General features: G+C 43.4%; 1 protein-coding gene across 1 annotated transcript; it reads left to right on the top strand.

Moving 5' to 3' along the window:
* The first annotated feature begins 1796 nt into the window (after positions 1-1796).
* On the top strand, positions 1797-21652 carry LOC137300402 (tumor necrosis factor ligand superfamily member 15-like). Its single transcript, XM_067969480.1, has 4 exons — positions 1797-2125; positions 16576-16624; positions 18844-18927; positions 21010-21652. The coding sequence occupies exons 2-4, from the start codon at positions 16597-16599 to the stop codon at positions 21435-21437; spliced, it is 540 nt and encodes a 179-aa protein (XP_067825581.1). The 5' UTR covers positions 1797-2125; positions 16576-16596; the 3' UTR covers positions 21438-21652.
* The last annotated feature ends 2222 nt before the right edge of the window (positions 21653-23874 follow it).

Raw genomic sequence — 23874 nt, 5'->3', positions numbered from 1 at the left:
CGTTAGTTGTTTAATTGTCCACCACCATTCACGACTGGATGTGGCAGGACTGCAGAGCTTTGATCTGATCCGTTGGTTGTGGAATTGCTTAGCTCTGTCTATAGCATGTTGCTTCCGCTGTTTAGCATGCATGTAGTCCTGAGTTGTAGCTTCACCAGGTTGGCACCTCATTTTTAGGTACGCCTGGTGCTGCTCCTGGCATGCTCTTCTGCACTCCTCATTGAACCAGGGTTGATCCCCTGGCTTGTTGGTAATGGTTGAGTGAGGAATATGCCGGGCCATGAGGTTACAGATTGTGCTGGAATACAATTCTGCTGCTGCTGATGGCCCACAGCGCCTCGTGGATGCCCAGTTTTGAGCTGCTAGATCTGTTCTGAATCTATCCCATTTAGCACGGTGGTAGTGCCACACAACACGTTGGATGGTGTCCTCAGTGCGAAGATGGGATTTCATCTCCACGAGGACTGTGCGGTGGTCACTCCTACCAATACTGTCATGGACAGATGCATTTGCGACAGGTAGATTGGTGAGGACGAGGTCAAGTAAGTTTTTCCCTCGTGTTGGTTCGCTCACCACCTGCCGCAGGCCCAGTCTAGCAGCTATGTCCTTCAGGACTCGGCCAGCTCGGTCAGTAGTGGTGCTACCGAGCCACTCTTGGTGATGGACATTGAAATCCCCCACCCAGAGTACATTTTGTGCCCTTGCAACCCTCAGTGCTTCCTCCAAGTGGTGTTCAACATGGAGGAGGACTGATTCATCAGCTGAGGGAGGACGGTAGGTGGTAATCAGCAGGAGGTTTCCTTGCCCATGTTTGACCTGATGCCATGAGATTTCATGGGGTCCAGAGTCAATGTTGAGGACTCCCAGGGCCACTCCCTCCTGACTGTATATCACTGTACCGCCACCTCTGGTGGGTATGTCCTGTCCCACCGGCAGGACAGACCCAGGGATGGTGATGGAAGAGTCTGGGACGTTGGCTGAAAGATATGATTCTGTGAGTATGGCTATGTCAGGCTGTTGCTTGACTAGTCTGGGGGACAGCTCTCCCAATTTTGGCACAAGTCCCCAGATGTTAGTAACGAGGACCTTGCAGGGTCGACTGGGCTTGGTGTTTTGCCGTTGTCGTGTCCGGTGCCTCGTGGTCCGATGCCGGGTGGTCCGTCCGGTTTTATTCTTATTATGACTTTTCGTAGCGAGATTTTACAACTGAGTGGCTTGCTAGGCCATTTCAGAGGGCAATTAAGAATCAACCACATTGCTGTGGGTCTGGAGTCACATATAGGCCAGACCGGGTAAGGGCGGCAGGCTTCCTTCCCTAAAGGACATTAGTGAACCAGATGGGTTTTTACGACAATCCGGTAGTTTCACGGCCATCATTACTGATACTGGTATTTTAATTCCAGATTTTTATTTAATTAATTGAATTTAATTAATTAATTGAATTTAAATTCGCCAGCTGCCGTGGCAGGATTTGAACTCAGGCCTCTGGATTACTAGCCCAGTAACATAACCACTATGCTACCGTACCCATAGTTAACCCGGTATATTACTTTAAATTAAACTGGAGGACTGGTACCAGGGGACACAGATTCAAACGAGACAAGGGTGCTTTTAGGGCAGATATCAGGAAATTTTTCATATCGTGATTAACATGTGGAATGAACTTCCAGACAGAGCAGTGGAGGCAAGATCAGTAAGACCAGAGGGCATAAAATTAACATAGTGAAAAGTAAATTTGAAATGCATTGGTTAGCATGTTACTTCTTGCATTATTTTAAGACAGTTGCTTACCCATTTAAAGATGATAATGCATTTAAAGAAGTACAATGCAGAAAACAAAGTTTAAAATTTAAAAATAACTACTATCATACAGTTACACTCATCCATTCCAGGTTTTGTGATAGCTACTTTTAAAAAAAATATTTATTCATAGGATGTGGGCATCGCTGGCAAGGCCAGCATTATTGTCCATCCTTAATGCATAGCTGCATAACTATTCTCATCCATTCTACTTTTAGATCCATACAGTGATTTATGATAGATATAATCAGCTGCTGAATTCATCCAGGAGTTCACTGAGGGTGAATGCTCAGAGTACACGGTGCAATGAATAGCAGCACAACATGTGAGTTGTTTTCTACATTGCTATTCAAAAAAACTGCAAAATTAGAACTGTCAAAAGGAATCAGAATTGACTGTTTTAGGATTGTTTTGTCTATTTCTGTTGATTTTATAAATATTCTCATTCAAGCTGTTGGCATCATCATAGAGGCAACACAAAGGCAGGAAATATGCATTTGACCTCAAGCATGCATGCTCATGTTCCAATTGCTTCAATAAGAACAGGAAGTAATCCTAGGAGTTTCCTCACCAATTTAGTCACAAAGCCAAGAAAAACAATCTCGCCTGTGGAAAATGTGACATGTTGTACAAACCTAATAGTGAGGTATTTTGGGATCTCAGGTAGAACTCAGTAGGACCTCACTGTTCTCAGTCCTTAGGCTCAAAACCAGGAATAGTTAATGGCAAGTAATACGAGTAGGAAAATCCAGCCCTGAATGTTTTATTGAAAACAATCCACGATACTATAAATAAATCGGCTTTATTTAAACATTTCTGAATAATGTAAAGCCTTCATATTTATTGAATCATATATGAGTTTTTAACAAAAAGCAAAAATCTACCCATGAACAGATATACACTTCACATATTTTCTTCCACAAATTTTAATGTCCTTATTCTGGAGGGTTTTTGGGCAATTGTAGTGCATTGTTTTTGAATGAAATGGCCTGCACAAGAAGACATGCTATTAAAAGATGAACTTTGTAGAAACCTCAGCACTAATTAAAAACATATGCACGAATCCACGGAATAAGTTAGTTCCAGATTGGGTTCCTTTGTTTCGACAAATGCTTGCTGAAACATTGACAAATCCTGCAGTGGAAAGCAAGTAGAAAGCTACATATTATGCAACTTGTAAATACAATTTGCTTATACAAATGAACCTAATCTAAAGTGAGGCTTCTGACGGGATTTGAACCTTAAATTTGCAAAATAGGTGTGTCTTACCTCAGGCAGGAAAACATGACATAATTCATCTCACCTTGCAGCACCTTGTTTGCCGAGAAAAGCCATCAAGTTGCTGAAATGAATCGTTGTGAATATTTTTAGCCTGTTTATACGGTTGATCTCTCTTCAGATTAATATTTTAGAAGACACATTTTACTCGATGGTAAAATAGGATATTGTTCACAGGGTTTCTGTTTGTGAGAACAGGAACTGCATACTAAGTAAAATGGAGCAGACTTCATGATCTGTGAAGGTGTGGCTTGGTTTTCCTTTTGGTATTGTGTCTCATGTGGTGGCAGTCATAATTCCTTGGGAAAACCTTCTTTCCCGACCAGTGTCAGTGTTGCAAGTAATTGGCTATCACTGGATGGGAGGAATTAATAACCTGTTTCAAAACTTCCACATTTAGATGAGCACTGCTTTCATTAAAAAAACTCTTTGGCAAATCTGTTTTGTTTAGGAAGGAAGAAAAGCAAGAATTTTGTCACGTGTTTGTAAAGAAACAGGAGGTTTGCTGTATATTTTCACAATGATGTTGCCCCTTTAAATGTGTAGGGAATCTTACAACACCAGGTTATAGTTCAACAATTTTATTTTAAAATCACAAGCTTTCGGAGATTATCTCCTTCGTCAGGTGAGTAGTGAATGAGAGCTTCTCAAATCGCATATCTTATATTAGGCTGGGACACCATCACACCAATCAAAGGTGTCGTTGGTGTTCAGACAGGTTAGCCACGGAAAACAGTAGGTCCCAGTATGCTGAATACACATTGTGTCAAATTACACAGACTGAGAGAAAGAGACCCGAAAGGCAGAGAGAGAGAGAATTTGAGACAGTATTAAAAACAGATAACTTTTTTTTCCCTTGCTGGTGGGGTTACGTGTAGCGTGACATGAAACCAAGATCCCAGTTGAGGCCGTCCTCATGGATGCGGAACTTGGCTATCAATTTCTGTTCGACGATTTTGCGTTGTCGTGTGTCTCGAAGGCCGCCTTGGAGAATGCTTCCCCAAAGATCGGTGGCTAAATGTCCTTGACTGCTAAAGTGTTCCCCGACTGGGAGGGAACCCTCCTGTCTGGCAATTGTTGCGCGGTGTCCGTTCATCCGTTGTCGCAGTGTCTGCATGGTCTTGCCAATGTACCATGCTCCGGGGCATCCTTTCCTGCAACGTATGAGGTAGACAACGTTGGCCGAGTCACAGGAGTATGAACCATGTACCTGGTGGGTGGTGTCCTCTCGTGTGATGGTGGTATCTGTGTCGATGATCTGGCATGTCTTGCAGAGGTTGCCGTGGCAGGGTTGTGTGGTGTCGTGGACGCTGTTCTCCTGAAAGCTGGGTAATTTGCTGCGAACGATGGTCTGTTTGAGGTTGGGTGGCTGTTTGAAGGCGAGTAGTGGAGGCGTGGGGATGGCCTTAGCGAGATGTTCGTCGTCATCGATGACATGTTGAAGGCTGCGGAGAACATGGCGTAGTTTCTCCGCTGAGATTTAGTTGAGGCAAGATTTTTTAAAAAGACATAGCCCATCTCTTGATCACTTTAATGCTAATGGCAGGCATATTTGGGACAGGTGGCCACTAAAAATCTGATTTGTTTGCAGTGAAAAATGCAACAAAGGTAAGGAGGGAAACTTACCACCCACAGGTAGGTAAAACCCACCCTCAGATTTTCAGAAGTCTGATTGTTATACATAAACCTTATATATCTGAAAAGATTGTTGTGGAATTTGAAGCAGTGTGGAATTCTGCCCATTGTGTTTCTGACCTCAGGTGCTAATAATATATGATGAGGGGGGAGGGAAACAAAAAAGAAAAATATTGAAATTTGATTATATTAAATGATTTTATATTATGTCACAAGTCTGATTTCCTTTCTAGCTAAAAAGCAATTGTTCCAGTCATAGGAGGAATGCCCAAAGTAAAAGTAAATTCACTGTGCAACGTAGGACATGGTTTGAATTGTACCCTGTGTCAACTTTCCAGGTCTTATCATAAAACATCAGACTTTGGTTTTTAATATTCAGTTTGGGTTTTAACAGGGGAATTCAACAACATTGAAAAAAGCCCCTTTGCAAGCTTTTACTTATGGTGAGCAATTCATTGTATAGAAATAATAGCATTCATTCCAGTAAAAAAAAATGGAAGTTTCATATTCCCTTCACACTTGTAACTTAGTGATAACTTAAAACTTACCCTGTGTTTGAATACATTCAGGAAATCGCTTATTTGCTAATCAGTTACCAAGGTTTGGTAGGCTGCATAATCAGCAGAGGAAGGCAGGTGCTTCCCCAAAGTCCCCTGTACTGCCAAATATGGTCAGTCAGAAACTTACATAGAAATTACAGCACAAAAACAGACCATTTGGCCCAACAGGTCTATGCCAGTGGTTATGCTCCAGACGAGCCTCCTCCCACCTTACTTCATCTCACCCTATCACCATATCCTTCTATTCTTTTCTCCCTCATATACTTATCTAGCTTCCCCCTAAATGCATCTATACTATTCATCTCAACCACTCCATGTGGCACCGAGTTCCACATTCTCACCACTCTCTAAGTAAAGAAGTTTCTCCTGAATTCCTTATTGGATTCATTAGTGACTATCTTATATTTATAGACCCGAGTTTTGGATTTCCACATGAGTGGAAACATCTTCTCCATGTCTACCCTATTGAACCCCTTCATAATTTTGAAGACCTCTATCGGGTCACCTCTCAGTCTTCTCTTTTTTTGAAAGAGAAAATCACCCCAGCCTGTTCAATCTTAACTGAAGGCTCAGTCTGAAGATTTGAATTGAGAAAGAAATCCAACTTGACAACAAAGAAAATCCAAAACTTATGGTGACTTCATACGTACACAACAACAATAACTTGCATTTATATAGCGCCTTTAACATAGCAAAACGTCCCAAGGTGCTTCACAGGAGTGTTATCAAACAAAATTTGACACCGAACTACACAAAGCGATGTTAGAACAGGAGACCAAAAGCTTGGTCAAAGAGATATGTTTTAAGAAGTCTTAAAAGAGGAGAGAGGTGGAGAGGTTTAGGGGAGGGAATTCGAGAGCTTAGGGCCGACCCAGCTGAAGGCACAGCCACAGCCACCAATGGTGGGACGATTAAAATCGGGGATGCTCAAGGGGCCAGAATTGGAGGAGAACAGAGATCTTGGAGGTTTGTAGGGCTGGTGGAGGTTTCAGAGATAGGGAGGGCGAGGCACTGGAGGGATTTGAAAACAAGGATGAGAATTTTAAGCGGGATCGGGAGCCAATGTAGGTCAGCGAGCACAGGGGTGATGGGAGAATGGGACTTGGTGCGAGTTAGGATACCGACAGCAAAGTTTTGGATGAGCTCAAGTTTACAGAGGGTGCAAGGTAATGAAGCTAACAAGTAATCCTCTTACCCTACAGTAGTTTTCAGTTTGGATATTGGTACAGATAATAATAATTGTCTCCTGGCACAATTAGATTGCTCACTCCAACTTCTTGTTGAACAAATGCACCTACCTCAGTTGAAGCAATAAGAGTCTGCACATTACTTCCCTGTTGTCTATACTAAATCACAAGATCATAAGATACTTATGGATGAGGAAGAGAATCAGCCTATCTTAATTCGTCCATCCAGAATAACCCTACACTCCCCTAGTACTGCAACTAATTGTTTCATAAAAGATCCAAGGTCTATACTTCCACCACACTGCCCAGAAGTCCATTCCAAGTGTTGAAGAACTGATGGATATCAGTCCTAAAAATTACCTTTTACTAGTTTGGACTTGTGTCCACTTGTCCAACTCTCACTGTTTAATTTAAATTAGAATTACAGATTTACCTTTTCCATTCCCTTAACTATCATACACACCTCCATAAGATCAACCCTCAGGTGCCTCCTTTACTCTCCTTCCTCATAACTCATACACCTGACACCAAGGACCAATCCCATGGCTCTTCTGTGCACTGTGTCTAGCACTTGAATGTCTCCCCGCAACCAGAACAGGACACAAGATGTTATCTGACTAGACAACTGTACAGTTTGATCATGACTTCCTCTGACTTCTATTCTACTGTTCTGGCTCAATCGTTCCAACATCCTGTTGGTTTTGTTGGTTACGTCTATGCATTGGTTGGATATGTTAAGCACCAAGTCTAAGACTCCGAGGTCTCTTTCAACTTCAGTCTTAGTTATATCAACACCAGTCATGGAGCATGTTACCCATTTTTCTTTCCAATGTGCAGTACTTCACACTTGTCGAACACTTGTTAAATTTCTGTCTGCCACACTTTTGCCTACTTAAGTTTTGTTTACATCATTCTGTAATTTGTTGCTTGCCTCTTTCCAGTCCACTATTCTTCCTGGTTTGGTATTGTCTGCCAATTTTGGTCAATTTGCATTGAATTGCTGAATCCAAGTCATTGATGTAAATTAGAAATAGTACTGGTCCTGACACTGAGCCCTGGGACACCTCACTCAGTACTTTCCCCCAACATTACTCCTTTAACCAGGACCCATTGTTTTCTAGCCATTAGTTAATTTCTTATTCATTCCCAACGTTTCCCTGAGTTCCCACAGCGTGAAACTTAACTAGTAACCTATTGTGTGGAACTTTATCAAGTGTCTAATACACAACATCATAGCGCTTACTGCACTCGCTTGCGTTGTCACTTCCTCTAAGAAATCAGGGATTGATCAAACAGGATCTTCCCCAACTAAAGCGATGTTCACTGCAGTTTGCCAGGTGTTGTTGCAGAGATAATCCTAAAGTTTACTCCTGAAAATCAATTCCATTATTTTACACAGAATTGAAGTAAGACTGATAGGTCTTTAGTTGCCAGTGTCTCTTTTATCACTCTTTTGGAATATGAGTGCACATTAGCCTATGTCCAATCCAGTGGTCCCTCTCCAGAGTCTATTGACTCCCTCATCATGATTGTCAATGCTTCACAAATCGAAATCTGAAGATTAAAGGTGCTGGTCACCTTGAAGTAAAATTGGAGCAAAACAGCTCCCCCAATGACTCAGGGGTGATGGGAGAATGGGACTTGGTGCGAGTTAGGATACCGACAGCAAAGTTTTGGATGAGCTCAAGTTTACAGAGTTAAATCAATGATTGATTAAGCCACGCAAAATATTATTATGTTATTGTAAGCTGCTGTATTGTCTTTGCTATGGTTTATTATTGATGAACCTGTTGAATAGTTTATAGCCCAAGCCATGACTTGATTGAATGTTTATTCTACTGCTTTCTGAATTCCAAGAAATCAAGAGGTCTTGTGATGTATCTAGGATGCTAAAAATAGTGATAATAGTTTGAGTTCGACCCCAAGGCTTCCTGCATTATCAGGTATTGGAAATATAAAGATACACTTGGTGTAGGGAGTGAGGACTCATTTATGCAAGTGGTTTTTGATGCTGAGCATGAGGGAACTCTCAGAGTAAAACTGTCCAAACGTAACAGTAGTATTTTAGATTTTAAATTTGCATCTTGTCATTGACAAATGAAGTATCCTGTGACCTATTGCATGTTGATGTAATGTATCTAATTTGAAAGCATATGTTTAGATAAGAACTAGTCATTCCTCCATGACACAGTGCACAGGTGAATCATTACTAAGTGTAGTCTTCAGCTGAACCAGGGTTAGAGGATAGGGTTTAACACAACTGGGGGTGGGAATGTGAGCTTTGGTTCAATGGTAGATTCTTGGGGCTCGATTTTCAAGCTGAAGTGCGGGTGCGTTGGGGGTGGGGGGCTCCAAAAATCGGGGAAATCCTGAGCAGGTGAGGAAGCCGGCTCCAACCCGCCGACTTCCAGGTTCCCCACAGACGTGTCTGTGTGTGCACAAGCCTCATGCATACGGAAGTCTCACTGGCAATTAAAGCCGGCGGGATTTTTAAAAAATTCATTCATGGGCTGTGGGCGTCGCTGGCGAGGCCGGCATTTATTGCCCATCCCTAATTGCCCTTGAGAAGGTGGTGGTGAGCCGCCTTCTTGAACCGCTGCAGTCCGTGTGGTGAAGGTTCTCCCACAGTGCTGTTAGGAAGGGAGTTCCAGGATTTTGACCCAGCGACGATGAAGGAACGGCAATATATTTCCAAGTCGGGATGGTGTGTGACTTGGAGGGGAACGTGCAGGTGGTGTTGTTCCCATGTACCTGCTGCTCTTGTCCTTCTAGGTGGTAGAGGTCGCGGGTTTGGGAGGTGCTGTCGAAGAAGTCTTGACGAGTTGCATCAGTGCATCCTGTGGATGGTACACACTGCAGCCATTGTGTGCCGGTGGTGAAGGGAATGAATGTTTAGGGTGGTGGATGGGGTGCCAATCAAGCGGGCTGCTTTGTCCTGGATTGTTTCGAGTTTCTTGAGTGTTGTTGGAGCTGCACTCATCCAGGCAAGTGGAGAGTATTCCATCACACTCCTGACTTGTGCCTTGTAGATGGTGGAAAGGCTTTGGGGAGTCAGGGGGTGAGTCATTCGCTGCAGAATACCCAGCCTCTGACCTGCTCTTGTAGCCACAGTATTTATATGGCTGGTCCAGTTAAGTTTCTGGTCAATGGTGACCCCCAGGATGTTGATGGTGGGGGATTCGGCGATGGTAATGCCATTGAATGTCAAGGGGAGGTGGTTAGACTCTCTCTTGTTGGAGATGCTCATTGCCAGGCACTTACCTGGCGCGAATGTTACTTGCCACTTATCAGCCCAAGCCTGGATGTTGTCCAGGTCTTGCTGCATGCGGGCATGGACTGTTTCATATTTGAGAGGTTGCGAATGGAACTGAACACTCTGCAATCATCAGCGAACATCCCCATTTCTGACCTTATGATGGAGGGAAGGTCATTGATGAAGCAGCTGAAGATGGTTGGGCCTAGGACACTGCCCTGAGGAACTCCTGCAGCAATGTCCTGGGGCTGTGATGATAGTTAACACAGTTATTTAGATAGTTTAAGTATTTGAAGTAGTTAATTTCATGGTGATTGAGGAATGGGACCGATTGTCATTCAGCCTCAGCGTGTTTCCCGTGCTGTGGGAAACACTCTATGTTTTAGGAGACATGTTTCAGCCTGTAGCCAGTTGGACACTTAAATGCATGTTTGACAGATGAGGATAAAATTTGAGTTATTGCAGCAGGGCACTCTGTTCTTTCAGACAAACATTTGGCTGGGAGATCTTTGTGATTACACTGAAAATTCTGTTTCCACTCAGTATTGTTCTGTTGACACATAATTACCAACTTTTCGGACCCCCTCAAACTGACACCATCAGGATGGGGGTGGGGGGGCGCCATGTCAGCATTCACCACTACATCTGAGGACTAGCATCATCACCAGTCTCACCAGGCATGGTGTGCACTTCTGTCACTTGGAGCTCCACAACACAGTGCTGCGCCACAATCACCTGCACAAGAGTACAGATAGCAACAACAGAGAGAGCGATGTCGCAGGAGGCACTACACTCGCTAGAGGGTCTACAGACCAAGACTCAGCTTCCTGGACCTCTCTGAGGAGCAGTGCATACAGAGGCTGAGAGTGAATCGCCAGGTGGTCGCAGACATCTGCAGCCTCCTTCATGCCGAGCTGCTCCCGGCTGGGCCTGGCGGCATCTCATTACCCATCACTGTTGAAGTTACCACTGCCCTCAACTTCTTCGCCTCCGGATCATTCTAGGGTGCTACTGGTGACATCGCCGGGGTCTCTCAGTTGTCTGCACACAAGTGCATGAGGCAGGTCACCAACGGCTTGTTCCGCAGGGCCTCGCAATACGTCAACTTCCCCTTGGATGACCTCAGCAGACGGAGAGAGCAGTGGGATTCCACTCTGTGGTTTGCTTCCCACGGGTGCAGGGTGCAATCAATTGCACCCATATAGCAATACGAGCACCTCCGCACAAGCCAGGACTGTTTAACAGAAAGGGGTATCACTCCATCAACACTCAGCTTGTTTGTGACCACCGCAAAAGATGCCTTCAGTGTGTGCCAGATTCCCTGGCAGCTGCCACGATTCCTTCATTCTGAGGGAATCCAACATGCCGGGGCTCTTCCACGTACTGAACACCCTTAAGGGCTTGCTCCTCGGGGATAAAGGATTCCCCTGCACACATGGCTCATGACAACTCTGAGCAACCCCATCACCGAGCAACATCGTCGATACAATGACAGCCACGTCACCAACAGGTCTACAATTGAGCATGCTATGGGGTTGCTCAATTTAGGTGCCTTGATCGTTCTGGGGGAGCGCTTCAATACGCACCAGACAAGTGGGACGCTTTATAGTATTGTGTTGTGTCCTGCACAACATGCGCAACAGAGAGGGGTGTTGCTTGAGGAGGCCCCATCCACATCTGCCATCCACATTGAGGAGGAGGAGGAGGAGAAGGCAGAGGACGAACCCATGGCCAGAGCAACGGCTCACCTGGCTGCTCGTGAGGCCAGGGAGTCACTCATACGTGAACGGTTCTCCTAACATCAGAAAGTGTGAAGAGTCCAGTCCTCAGACCACCTGGAAAGAGCAGCACCCACACCAGGCTATCCACCCCCTCCCTGCACAAAACAGTTCTGCAACTACACATACACCCACTGTAAAGTGACCCAGTGGCTGACATCAAGTGTCGCCGTTCATGGTGAAGCTCATGAGAGGGCCCTATCACAAAAGCCAGTCAGGATTGCGCAGTACGTGGCAGTAGTGGTGAGAATGATAACATTTAATGTGAATTTTACAAAAATCAAATATAAATGAAAAACAGGACAGTGTGTCAGACACCCTTGTGCATACCCTTCGTGATCACAAATCCTTAGCCTTCCTCTTCATACTGCTTCTACGTGGTGCATCTCCTGTGGCTGCAGCAGAGGTAGTGGCAGGTTGCTCATGTTCATGCCTTGAATGCTTAGATGCTTTCTAAGCAGAGCCTGGAGAGGGGTGCGCCCACTGACGCAGACTCTCCGCAGCTGCCCCTGCCACTTGTGTGTGATGACTCACCAGCTGCCAACCCAACTAACTGACTACGAGGACCCACTGAGGTGTGAGTATCTGCGCTGGTGGATGGCTCACGAAGACGTGACCGTGCGCCCTCAGGTGCCGGGAGCTCCTCTGAGGAATTGCCCTCTGCCGTCACTGTGGTCGTTGAAGGGCCTGTAAGAGAACAGAAGGCAATATTAAGCATCATCACAGATGTGTCATGTTGCAATGAGCATGCTGAGGTGTTGAAGATACCAAGTATTATTAACATCAATTCATGTTGTGTGTGATGAATGTTAAAGTTGTATCACCAGACGTTTGTGGGCTGCCAGTCTCAGCGTCCCCGATGGACAGGCACTCGAGGGTGAAGCTGATCTCTTGCGCCTCCTGCTCCACATGTGTGAGGACCACTGTTTGTTGTGGCCCTCCTCCAGACCTCACCCCCTCGCGTGCATTTTGTGCTCTCTTCTCCTAGAAGGGGAGAAAGTACAGACGTGTGAATGAGTGATGGTGAAGTGGCCAACCGATGAATGCATTACTTTGGGTGAGGCTGACCATGAAAGAGATGCATCAGAGGGTGAGTATGTGAAAGAGCCATCGCATTGGATGAGGATTGGGGTGAGTGGTAGTGGTGGGATGACTAATGGGGAGGTGAGGAAGTGCAGGTAAGTTGAGGATGAGCCTTAAGTGGGTGTGAGGAGTGATGTGATGGAGTAGTCTTAACAGTGCTGAATGAGTTGGGGGGGGTGGTGGGGTGTTCTGGCACACAGAATGCAGGAGAATCAGTAAGTGTACTCACTTTTGCTGCAGCAAAAGCCTTTGGAGCAATGGCCCTTTAAATAGAGCCGCTCCAGCTGACAGCTTATCATGTGGGTGTGCAGTCTGCCCACTGCACACTTTCGGACGGCAAACCCAGAAGCCACATTAAGGGCCACCAATTAACTCGCGATCGCGTGGGAAACGGTAAGATTTTATTAGTCGGGTTACCCGCGCGCCCATTGATCCCCCCCCCCCGAGGTGCCATCCCACCGCCATTTGAAAATCGAGCCCCTGGTGTCTGTTAGCAGTGAGTGGAAGCGCACAGCACCAGTCTCACAGCAATGAGTTGGGGAGACGGAAATCCTCGGTGTGGCAGCTGTGGCTTTTGACTTTCTTAGGGATCCCTGTAATTAGTATATTTGGCGTTTTGTAATTGACACATCACTGTATCAGTCTGTTTCTCTCTGTTTCTATCTCTATCTCCCTCTGTCGCTCTCAGCTATAAGATGTAAACATCTTAATTACTATCTGGCAACAAAACACAGATGGTAATTAGAACTTTCAAAATTCAATTCATGTCTTTTTTAATTTGGAACAATAAGATAAGAAATTTTGTGTACACCTCATTCTGTGTGATAGCTGTTAGCAATTGAAATGTTTACATTTTTCTCAATGACAACATAACACAGGTGATAATCAGATTATTCTGTCAACAAAATACAAATGATAATCAAGTAAAATAAGTGGAAGTTATTTGCTTCAAAATTCAATTTTTTAATGAAACAATGAACGCAATTCTAATGAGCAAAGAAAGTCTTCCTCTCTCTTAGCTTAATGCACTCTGAAGTTTGTAGAACAAAAGCTACAACAGGTTTGCAATCAGTTGTCTGTCTTTTTCACCTTCGCTCATGCACACACACTCACACGTGCACAGAGCCTCTCTGTTTTAAAAATAAAAACACAGCCAACATTATCAGCCTTGGCTCAGTGTCAGCATTCTTCCCTCGGAGTTATAAGGTCATGGGCATGAGCCTCACTCCAGAGACTTGAGCACATAATCTTGGCTGACACTTCAGTGTAGCACTGAGTGAGTGCTACACTTTTGGAGGTGATGGCTTTCAGATTAGATATTACACTGAGTCTGCCCTCTCAGGTGGATGTAAATGGTTTCATGACACTATTTGAAAAGGAGTAGTGGAGTTCTCCTGATGCCCTGGCTAACATTTATCCCTCAACCAACATCATTAAAAACAAATTCGCTGCTCATTTATCTTGTTGCTGTTTGTGGCCTTGCCGTGCACAAATTGGCTACCACTGCAGAAACTAAACAAAAGCATTCCATCAGTACACCTAATTGAACAGTACTAAAGCATCCTGGGAAATTAGATACGTTGCATATGCTCAGACTGCCCAATCCAAATTCAGCTCACATCGTTACATTTCTAGGAGAAAATATCAAGTCCAAGCCCAGGCTTTTGGGAGAGTCTTCGGTTGCCAAGTAAACCTTTAAGACATTAGAATACAATTTAATGGATAAATTTAATCACGTGATCACAAAATATGTTGTTCTTATTTTGCTTACACTTTTAATTTGAACTGTAGAAATTTTAGTTACTGAGGAAACAAAGGGCAATGAAAAGTTTCTTTCCAGAAAGCATTTTGAGCAACTTGTGAGAACCCATTAGGCAGACTGTGCAATAACAGGGTGACGAGTTTACATAAGATAAACCCATTACAAATGTGAACACAGGAATTTAAAATAGAAAAAAGTTGACACAGAAAACCTGATCATATTTGTCGATCTCCTATACCGTTGCTCGTGGGTAGACCAGGGCCTGGAGCATGGAAGCTGGCCCCTCGTCAGCAACTGATGGCCTGATGAGCCATATTCCAGTGATAGAACGTGGGTCAAATAGAGAGGAAGAATTGGAAGGTCAAAGTAAACACATTACCACCGTTACTCTGTTCCCAGGTCAGGTTGGGATACCATCGAGTGACATTGTTGGTCTGAGTTTTGGAGGTGGAGTCTCACAGGTGCATGTAGTGGTAGGTATCATACTGTTTGATATTCAGCTTGCATTCTGAAGGCCCATAGGAACTGACAAACATACAGATAAAAACATTTTTAGAAACAGATAGTTGTATATAGGTCAAAAAAAATCAACAATCTTAAAATCTGCAAACAATCTTTCATATTATTTATCACATATCTGTATTTCCATATATTGAAATACATGACTTTTACATTAAACTGCAGAATTTATAATTCGTGTTGAAAGATTACAAACATTTTCGGACTATTGTGAAAATTACCCATTTTTCCTACTGAAGAAAAGTTTTGGGAGACCACAAATATGACACAGTTAAAATCAAAGTCATTAACACAAGTAGTTTACCATTTTTAAAAGTGGGGAAGTTACTTACCCCAGGTAAACAAGATTATATCATAATGACAGCAGTCACTATTGGTGCATCTTTACAGATAATCTAATCTCCTCATCAATTGAAATTTTACTCATTCGGTGAAGGTGAAGTTCGGATTGGAGTGTTCCAACACGTCATACACTTATTAAGGTTTATAAAGCCCTTTGGGGAAAGCAATCCAGAAAACTGACTCAAGTTTCAAAAAGCGAATAGAGGTGTTTTCAAAATGCAGAAGCAAAACTCGACGGATCCAGAAGACTCGATGTTCAGGAACTCTAAGAGCACGCTGGCTGGAAAGCACAGTTGCAGCCCATTGCTTCTCACCATTCTCATTATTCTGCAGTGGCTCACAATTGCAGGCATGTGTGGTTTCATCTTTTTCTACATTTATGTGCTCAAGGAGGTAGGCACTCAATTCTCTTCATTTTATATTCTCCAAGCTTTTGATTGTATTGAAGGAGAACATTGATGGTGGTGACATGTTTATTTGGTGATTTAAATAAGGAAATTCTTACATGATTCAGGTCTGCCATAGATACCTTTTGTGGTTCAGTGGTGTCAGCTGCACCCTTAAGCAGTCTTCGTGCCTTGCCTCTATGGGAGTTGACTCACTGTGCCATAAATCTACTTGTACAATCGCACAGCGTGGGGATGTAACAATAGCATCTTCTTGCAAACTCAACTGGATGCTCACATCTTTTGCAATCTCAGAAAACAGACCGAGTTAACACTAGATGAGGTGAAACTTGGTGTAAATCATAAGCTGCTTTATTCCACAGCAAGGTGAAATGTACAGAGCAACCAATGTGATCAGAGTCATTTAGTTCAATTGGTGCAACGTGTATTCGTGTAATGATGCAAAATAAAGAACACGTGATGCTGTCCGACTTCAGTGTGTCGCCTTATTTAACTTAAACAGAATAACCCCTTTGCATTCTGTCCTATTACTTTAAGTCAGAACCTTCTCTCTTAGCAGCCATTTTGTTGCCTGATTGCTGTTGCCCTTTTTGAAGGCCAGACTGCTTTTTTGGCACCTGTGTTCCGACTTTTAAAAGCCTTTCTCATTGTGTCAAAAAGCCTGTCCCTCTCACAGACCAAGAGTTCAAAAGGCTTTCCAACACGATGGTGAGAGGTTGTTTTTAAAATACCCAGACAAACTAACTAATTGCTTACTGTTTGGTCACTGTGAGGAGCAACTTCCAACCTTTTGTCTGGATGTTTTTTTTAAAAAAAGCTCATAAGAATACACATTGGTTTTAAAATCCCCAACATTAGATGTAACCCCTTTCCCAAATCCTCCCTGTGGAAAAATGGTTTAAAAAAATGCAAAAATATGACAGAAAAATAAAGACTTCATTTGATACAAATGTTACCTTTTTGTTTTGAAGGACATAAATAATCAAGTGTTGATGAAGATGAAGAATATCACCTATTCCAGTAAGTAAAAGCAAATTCTGTTGTTTCCACCTTAGTTTTCGCCATATTTAGATAAGTACTAGTTACCTGAGTGAAATCAGTATCAGGTTCAATTATGACTGAGGACAGGAGAATTGCAAATGTTACACCCTTGTTCAAAAAAGGGTGTAAGGATAAACCCAACAACTACAGGCCAGTCAGTTTAACCTCAGTGATGGGGTAACGTTTAGAAACAATAATCCGGGACAGAATTAGCAGTCACTTGGACAAGTGTGGATTGATCAGGGAAAGCCAGCACGGATTTGTTGAAGCCAAATCGTGTTTAACGAACTTGATTGAGTTTTTTGATGAGGTGAAAGAGAGGGTCGATGAGGGCAATGCAATTGATGTGGTGTATATGGACTTTCAAAAGGCGTTTGATAAAGTGCCGCATAATAGGCTTGTCATCAAGACTGAAGCCCATGGAATAAAGGGAGCAGTAGCAGCATGGATGTAAAATTGGCTAAGTAAGAGGAAGCAGAGAGGAGTGGTGAACGGTTGTTTTTCAGACTGGAGGGAGGTGTACAGTGGTGTTCCCCATTGGTCGGTACTAAGGCCACTGCTTTCTTTGATATATATGAATGACTTGGACTTGGGTGTACAGGCACAATTTCAAAATTTGCAGATGACACAAAACTTGGAAGCGTAGTGAAGAGTGAGGAGAATAGTGATAGACTTCAAGAGGATATGGACAGGCTGGTGGCATGGGCGGACACGTGGCAGATGAAATTTAACACAGAAAAATGCGAAGTGATACATTTCAGTAGGAAGAACGAGGAGAGGCAATATAAACTAGTGGGCACAATTCTAAAAGGGGTACAGGGACAGAGAGATCTCGGAGCATATGTGCACAAATTGTTGGAAGTGGCAGGGCAGGTTGAGAAAGCAGCTAAAAAAGCATACGGGATCCTGGGCTTTATAAATAGAGACATAAGGAAGTCATAATGAACCTCTATAAAACACTGGTTCGACCACAACTGGTGTATTATGTCTGGTTCTGGGCACTGCAGTTTAGGAAAGATGTGAAGGCCTTAGAGAGGGTGCAGAAAAGATTTACTAGAATGATTTCAGGGATGAGGGACTTTCGTTACGTGGATAGACTGGAGAAGCTGGGATTGTTCTCCTTGGAACAGAGAAGGTTGAGAGGAGATTTGATGGAGGTATTTAAAATCATGAAGGGTCTAGGCAGAGTAGATAGAGAGAAACTGTTCCCATTGGCGGATGGGTCAAGAACCAGAGGACATAGATTTAAGGTGATTTGCAAAAGAACCCAAGGTGACATGAGGATAAACTTTTTTTACGCAGCAAGTGGTCAGGATCTGGAATGCACTGCCAGGGTGGGGGGTGGTGGAGGCAGATTCAATCATGGCTTTCAAAAGGGAACTGGATAAGTACTTGAAAGGAAAAAAATTGCAGGGCTACGGAGATAGGGCAGGGGAGGGGGACTAGCTGGATTGCTCTTGCGTAGACTCGATGGGCCAAATGGCCTCCCTCCGTACTGTAACCTTTCTATGATGCTCACCTTTCCACACGTGGTGGAATAACCCAGTGCACTTACTATCAAGGCAAACAGACAAGAACGATCTCAGTACTTGGAAGATGCCAGTGCTCATAGAACTATATCCCACCTCTCCTTTAGAGAAGGAGGGGAAAACACTGCAAAAAGGAAAGATTTTTGATTCTGCAGGAGTGCAAATAACTATAGCTTATCACTCTTTTACCAGATAAGCTTCACGCTCTATCTGATACCTATTAAGAAAAAAAAATTAGTCAGTCGTACAATGCAATTCTACCAGGCCTATGTGCATGCAACCAATAATGCAAACAATAGTTCCTCTGTGTACAGACCCTCAGTAGCCGAGATACTTCATAAACAATTAAAAGTGGTTGAAAATTGAATATTAAAATGTATTTATATAGATTTTAATTGTTATAAAATACATTTGTTTTATTCTCTATATTGTTTAATTGCCTTTATTCTGAGGAAGTGTAGCACAGAAATGATATAGGTGATCCAGTAACCTGACCACAGACATGAGATGGTATCAGAGAGTTTTTCTGCACCACTGATACAAAAAAGTAGTTTCAATATGAAGAAATAAATTATGTTTTTAAACTTGAAAAATAGCTAGAAGCTACTTTTGTTTTGATTGGTGACCTGGGTTTGTTCAACTGTTCCATCTTAAAATCTATATTTTCAGATTTTCAGATCACTGAAAGTGATACACTCAAGAACTCAGTCGTGAGAACAGAGAAGCCAATTGCTCATTTTACTGCACTTGCAGGTCAGTATTAAAGTGGCATTTAATTTTTTTGAAAAACATATTTTTATTGGTCAGGTCTCGGACTCATCACTATCTTCATGGGTGGCAGTTGGTGGGTGACAGTAACTGTTGCCATGCCTTAACTAGATGGATGAATTTTGGTCAAGTTACATCAAAATTAATACAAATATGAAAAATGAAAGTCAAATTTATGTTCCAACTAGTTCGGAGTTCAGAAACACAGAAGGAAAAGACTTGCCCAGGTGAACTTATGTTCTTTGGATCCAGGCCTGTAAAATGCTGAGATACATCGATGACATAAATGTTAAAAGGTTGTTTGATTTTGTCAGTTAGAACAAAACTGAAGGACACCATTTTAAAATAATAAGTGAGATGAGCAGAATTCTCCACCCTCCCAAGTATTGAAAGTGTGAAACAGACTCGGAGTAAGTGAGATTAGGTCACCTCATTCAAAATGGAGCTGGATAAATGTTGAGTGATTACAGAGCTATTGGCGGGGGGGGGGGCAGAGAGAAGAGAGTAATTTTCCTCTTCGGGCAAGAGTTCCAGAAGGGCCCGCCCCTCTGTATCCGCCCCAGCACGACTCATTTTCTTGGGCTCATTATGTATGCACAACAGGCTCCCAGTGGGATTCCTGCCCTCAAGAAGGAGTTTGCTTGTGTGCATAAGGAAACTCCAGCACCAGAAAGGGCGTAAGGGTCCTTAAAGGGGCAGACGGTCACCCAAGAGCAGCCAAGTCCAAGGCCTTCAGCAGGTACGTCCCTGGGGCTGAGTGCAGGGGAAGGAGCCTGCGACAAGGTCTTCCACCTCCAATGGGGGAATCCTAAGCCTTTTCTGCTGCCTTTGCAGGGGTGGGGGATGGGCAATCGCTGCCTTCCACATGCCTGCCCTGGAAAGCAGCGGTGTCTGAGGCAGAAAGAGGGAAAATCCACCACGGGCCTGGCCCTGCCTTCTCCCCCAATGCCAATCACACATGACACCTGGGTGAGGAAGGAGCAGCCAGCAGCAATGATAGGCCTCTCCACCCAAATTCTCCAACATTCTCTGCTGCAATCGCACCTGATTTTGTGGAGGAGAATTCCTCCCCTCCGCCCCATAGACCGAGAACCAAGTACTCCTTGGGATAGAATTCTGCTGGAATTGGGGCATAGGATGTGGTGACGGGGGAAATGTTGTCCGTGGAGGACAGCAGTCCAGGGAGCTTTGAGTGTGGAAGAAGAGTGTGAAGCAGTGGAAGGATTCGCAGGCTGATTAACAGTCTGAGGAGGGTGGGGAGTGGGGGCCGCCCACACCCACCAGACGAGAGTATCACGCTGGATGTCAACCTAGAATTCAGAGCTGAATCTCCGGTTTCCACTCGCTGGGACTGCCTGGAGCAGGTTTCAAACCCTGCACCTTCTGAGTGAAGGGCAGGAATGCTACCACAAAGCCAAAGGCACGCTGCAACTTTTGGGGAATTAATATTTATTCAGAACTGTTGTTTATGGAATTAAATGTTCGCAGTAGCATCCATGATAGGGTAGATGATTGTTCATCATCGATGGATGGAATGGGCTTGAATGGCCTTTCTCATTCCATGCTTTCTCATGTTCTTGTGCAACATTCTGCACTGTACACAATCTACTATGATAACTGTGTGTACTGTGATTGCAGCACACATCTGATATGTGACTTTAAGATTGCTATCGATGTAAAAGTCAACTAATACAAAGAGGCAGCTGTCTGTATTTTGAAAACTTGCAGCCTGTTTGAAATAGATTGAGTCACACACTTTTCACTCTTTATTCTGACCACTCATGCATAATCTGAGTGCACTTGGAAGTGGGCAGGAATGAGTGCTCCATTTTCATTCCGTTAAACAGCGCATTGGTGTCACCAGCACTATGGTTGACCCATTTAGCAACTGTGTCATTTCCTTTCTCTTAAGATTCTCTTACCTAGTTTTGTGTCTGTCTGTATAAATCTGATGTATACATTATTGGTCTTCTAGAAACAAGATAAAATAATGTCTTATTTTTCTGTAATTTTAATATTTTGTTTTTCTAAACTCAAGTCAATCATTTGCTTGTCTTCCTATCGCAGATTTTCGGAATACCTCAAGCCATCTGCTCTTTGAGCACACACGAGGACATGCTTTCAAAATGTCTGACATGAAGTATGATGAAGCCGGCTATTTGGTGATTCCCACCAACGGTGTCTACTTTGTTTATGCCCAGGTGACCTTTAATTTGCAAGGCAAATTAAATCGCCCTCAGCAATTCTATGCCACCATTTTAAAAAAGAACAACGATTACCCTGAACCAGAAGAGTTGCTGAAAAGCTATGCCAGGTCTCAACCCAAGGTTGATGACTTTCTGAAGATTTCAACCTACCAAGCTGGAGCCTTCCAGCTCTCCGCTGATGACTACATTTATGCTGAAGTTCCCAAAAACTTGCAAGCCCATATTTCAGTACATGAACATGAAACTTACTTTGGGGCTTTCTTGCTTGAGCCTTCTCCCTTGGGATAAGCAAACTTCCAATTAAGCTATGTTGCTAAAAAGCACGTATGCATATACACCTTTGAGGTGTATTCCGTCTGGTTCAACAGACTGATTCAACTGGTGTTTCACAAGAACTTTATGCTACAATAGCATAATATTCATTTTTGAGTTACACTCCAATGAGTGATTTATGATTTCATTTTGTAAAATGTAAAGTTGCCTTTGTGTCTTGTACTGGTCTTAGTTCTCAAATAATAAAAACAATCTCTATACTGTCCACGTGTTCACATATTTAAAATTGTTATAAAGCTTGTTGGTAAAGCAGTTACGAAAGTATATGGGATAGTTGGCTTTGTAAATAGAGGCATTGAATACAAAAACAAGGAAATCTCTGGTTCGGCCTCAGCTGGAGCATTGTGTACAATTCTGGGCACCAAACTTTGTCAAGTGTCCAAGGATGTCAGGGCCTTGGAGAGGGTGCTGAGGAGATTTACCAAGATGATACCAGGGATGAGGGACTTCAGTTATGTAGAGAGATTGGAGAAGCTCGGATTGCTCTCCTTCGACCAGGGAGTGTTAAAGGGAGATTTAATAGAGGTGTTCAAAATTATGAGGGGTTTTGATAGAGCAAGCAGGGAGAAATTGTTTCCACTGGCAATAGGGTCAGTAACCAGAGGACACAGATTTAAAATAATTGGCAAAAGAACGAGAGGGGAACGGAGGAGAAACCTTTTCACAGAGGTATTGTTAAGATCTGGAATGCACTACCTGCAGGGTGGTGGAAGCAGATTCCGTAGGAACTTTCATTAGGCATGTACTTGAAGAGGACTAATTTACAGGGTTATGGGGGAAAAGCTGGGGTGTGGGTCTAAATTGGACAGCGCTTTCAAAGAGCTGGCATTGGCATGATGGGCCAAATGGCCTCCTTCTGTGTTGTAAGATTCTATGGTTCTGTGATCCTATCTGATAATAGAAAAAAATTGGTCCAATAAAATAGAATGTGTCAATATTTTCTTTAAGAAACAGTAATCAGCAATGCAGCTCAGCCAGAGGAGCAGTGGAGTCACTACAATTGGACTATAGTTCTCTGCATTAGCAAGGGCAAAAATAATGCAGGTTTCCCACTTTTGATCATTATCCAGTGATCCCTGATAGAAAGTATGTACATATGAACATCAGGTAAGAACAGGATTAGGTTCAGATCACAGAAAAACAACCTCATTCACTACACAGGTTTGCATGTCAAGAATGGGCCTTTGGTGAGTTGCAGGAAGGTAGTCACTGCCAGTGAAACTGGGCTAGTCTATGATGCAGGACCTTCAGGAGAGGAAGGGATAAAAAGGAGAAAATTAAGAACTGCAAGAGTTCTAAAACTGGAATGCTGGGAGCAGACGGACTTTCAAGGCACTGCTCAAATCTCATTGTAAAAAGTTTCCAGCTTTTGCATGGGGTTGTAGGGCTGGGCGGATTATGGGTGAAAATAAATTATGGACCAGGCCCAGTGTGGATGCACAAAATGCAGTCTGTGGGCAAAAGGTAGAGTGGCACTGCCTCCTCTGTTGATGGCTGATGAAGTGGCCATGCTGCTGCATGAAGTGGATGTGAGGAAGGTTACTCTGTTTGAGAAAGCAGGGCCTCCTCATTAGAGGAGAGCAATGCACCAAATGTGGCAGGAGGTGCAAGCCCAGTTCACTGCTTTCCACAGTACCTGCAGGAACAGATGTGGCATACAATAAAGAATCTGTAAAAGTACAACGATCCAATAGTACTCCGTACCAGGTAGATGGTCTAAAATCCCATGCTACAAAGTGTTGCCTGTGGAGCTGTTCCACATTTACGGTTTCCCCCATACAAAGCTCTCACACAACCTTACAGCTCTTCCATACCCATCAGCACAGTTAAGATGCAATGTGCAATTGAAAACCTTGCCACGTTTACTTATTCCAAGAGTTTCAGACATCAAACCATTGTAACAGAGACATGGTAACTTATGTGACTCCCAGGATGGGCTTAAGGTTGGACACATGGCAGCCATCAGTCAGCTCTGTGCTTTGGTAAATGCATTAGTGCGATGACATTGGGCAGCACATTTTCTGATTCTGCAGTGCCAACTAGGGATAAGACATAAAAGCTGAGGACAGTCATGATCTTTTCAACCACTGTCATCCTAACATTGCAAATTGGCTGCAGATGTTCTTCACTGCATGTCTTTTTTCATCGTGTATGGCCTCAATGATTAAATATTATAACTAAAAGCACTTAAAAAAAATTGGGGGGAATATTAATAAATATTTTAGAAACTTATCTTAAAAAAAACCCACAACAATATAATCCCCTAAGATATTTTGAGGCGATTGCAGCTACGCCAATATTTTGTTCACCTAAAGGGACGAAAGAAAGGAATTTGCATTCAGGTAGCACCTTTCACATCCTCAGGATGTCACAAAGTGCTTCACTGCCAATT

The sequence above is a fragment of the Heptranchias perlo genome, chromosome 31 (assembly GCF_035084215.1).
Source record: "Heptranchias perlo isolate sHepPer1 chromosome 31, sHepPer1.hap1, whole genome shotgun sequence".
In the NCBI taxonomy this organism is placed as follows: Eukaryota; Metazoa; Chordata; class Chondrichthyes; order Hexanchiformes; family Hexanchidae; genus Heptranchias; species Heptranchias perlo.
The sequence above is the reverse complement of the archived record's forward strand: the minus strand, read 5'-3'. Positions and strand labels throughout refer to the sequence as shown.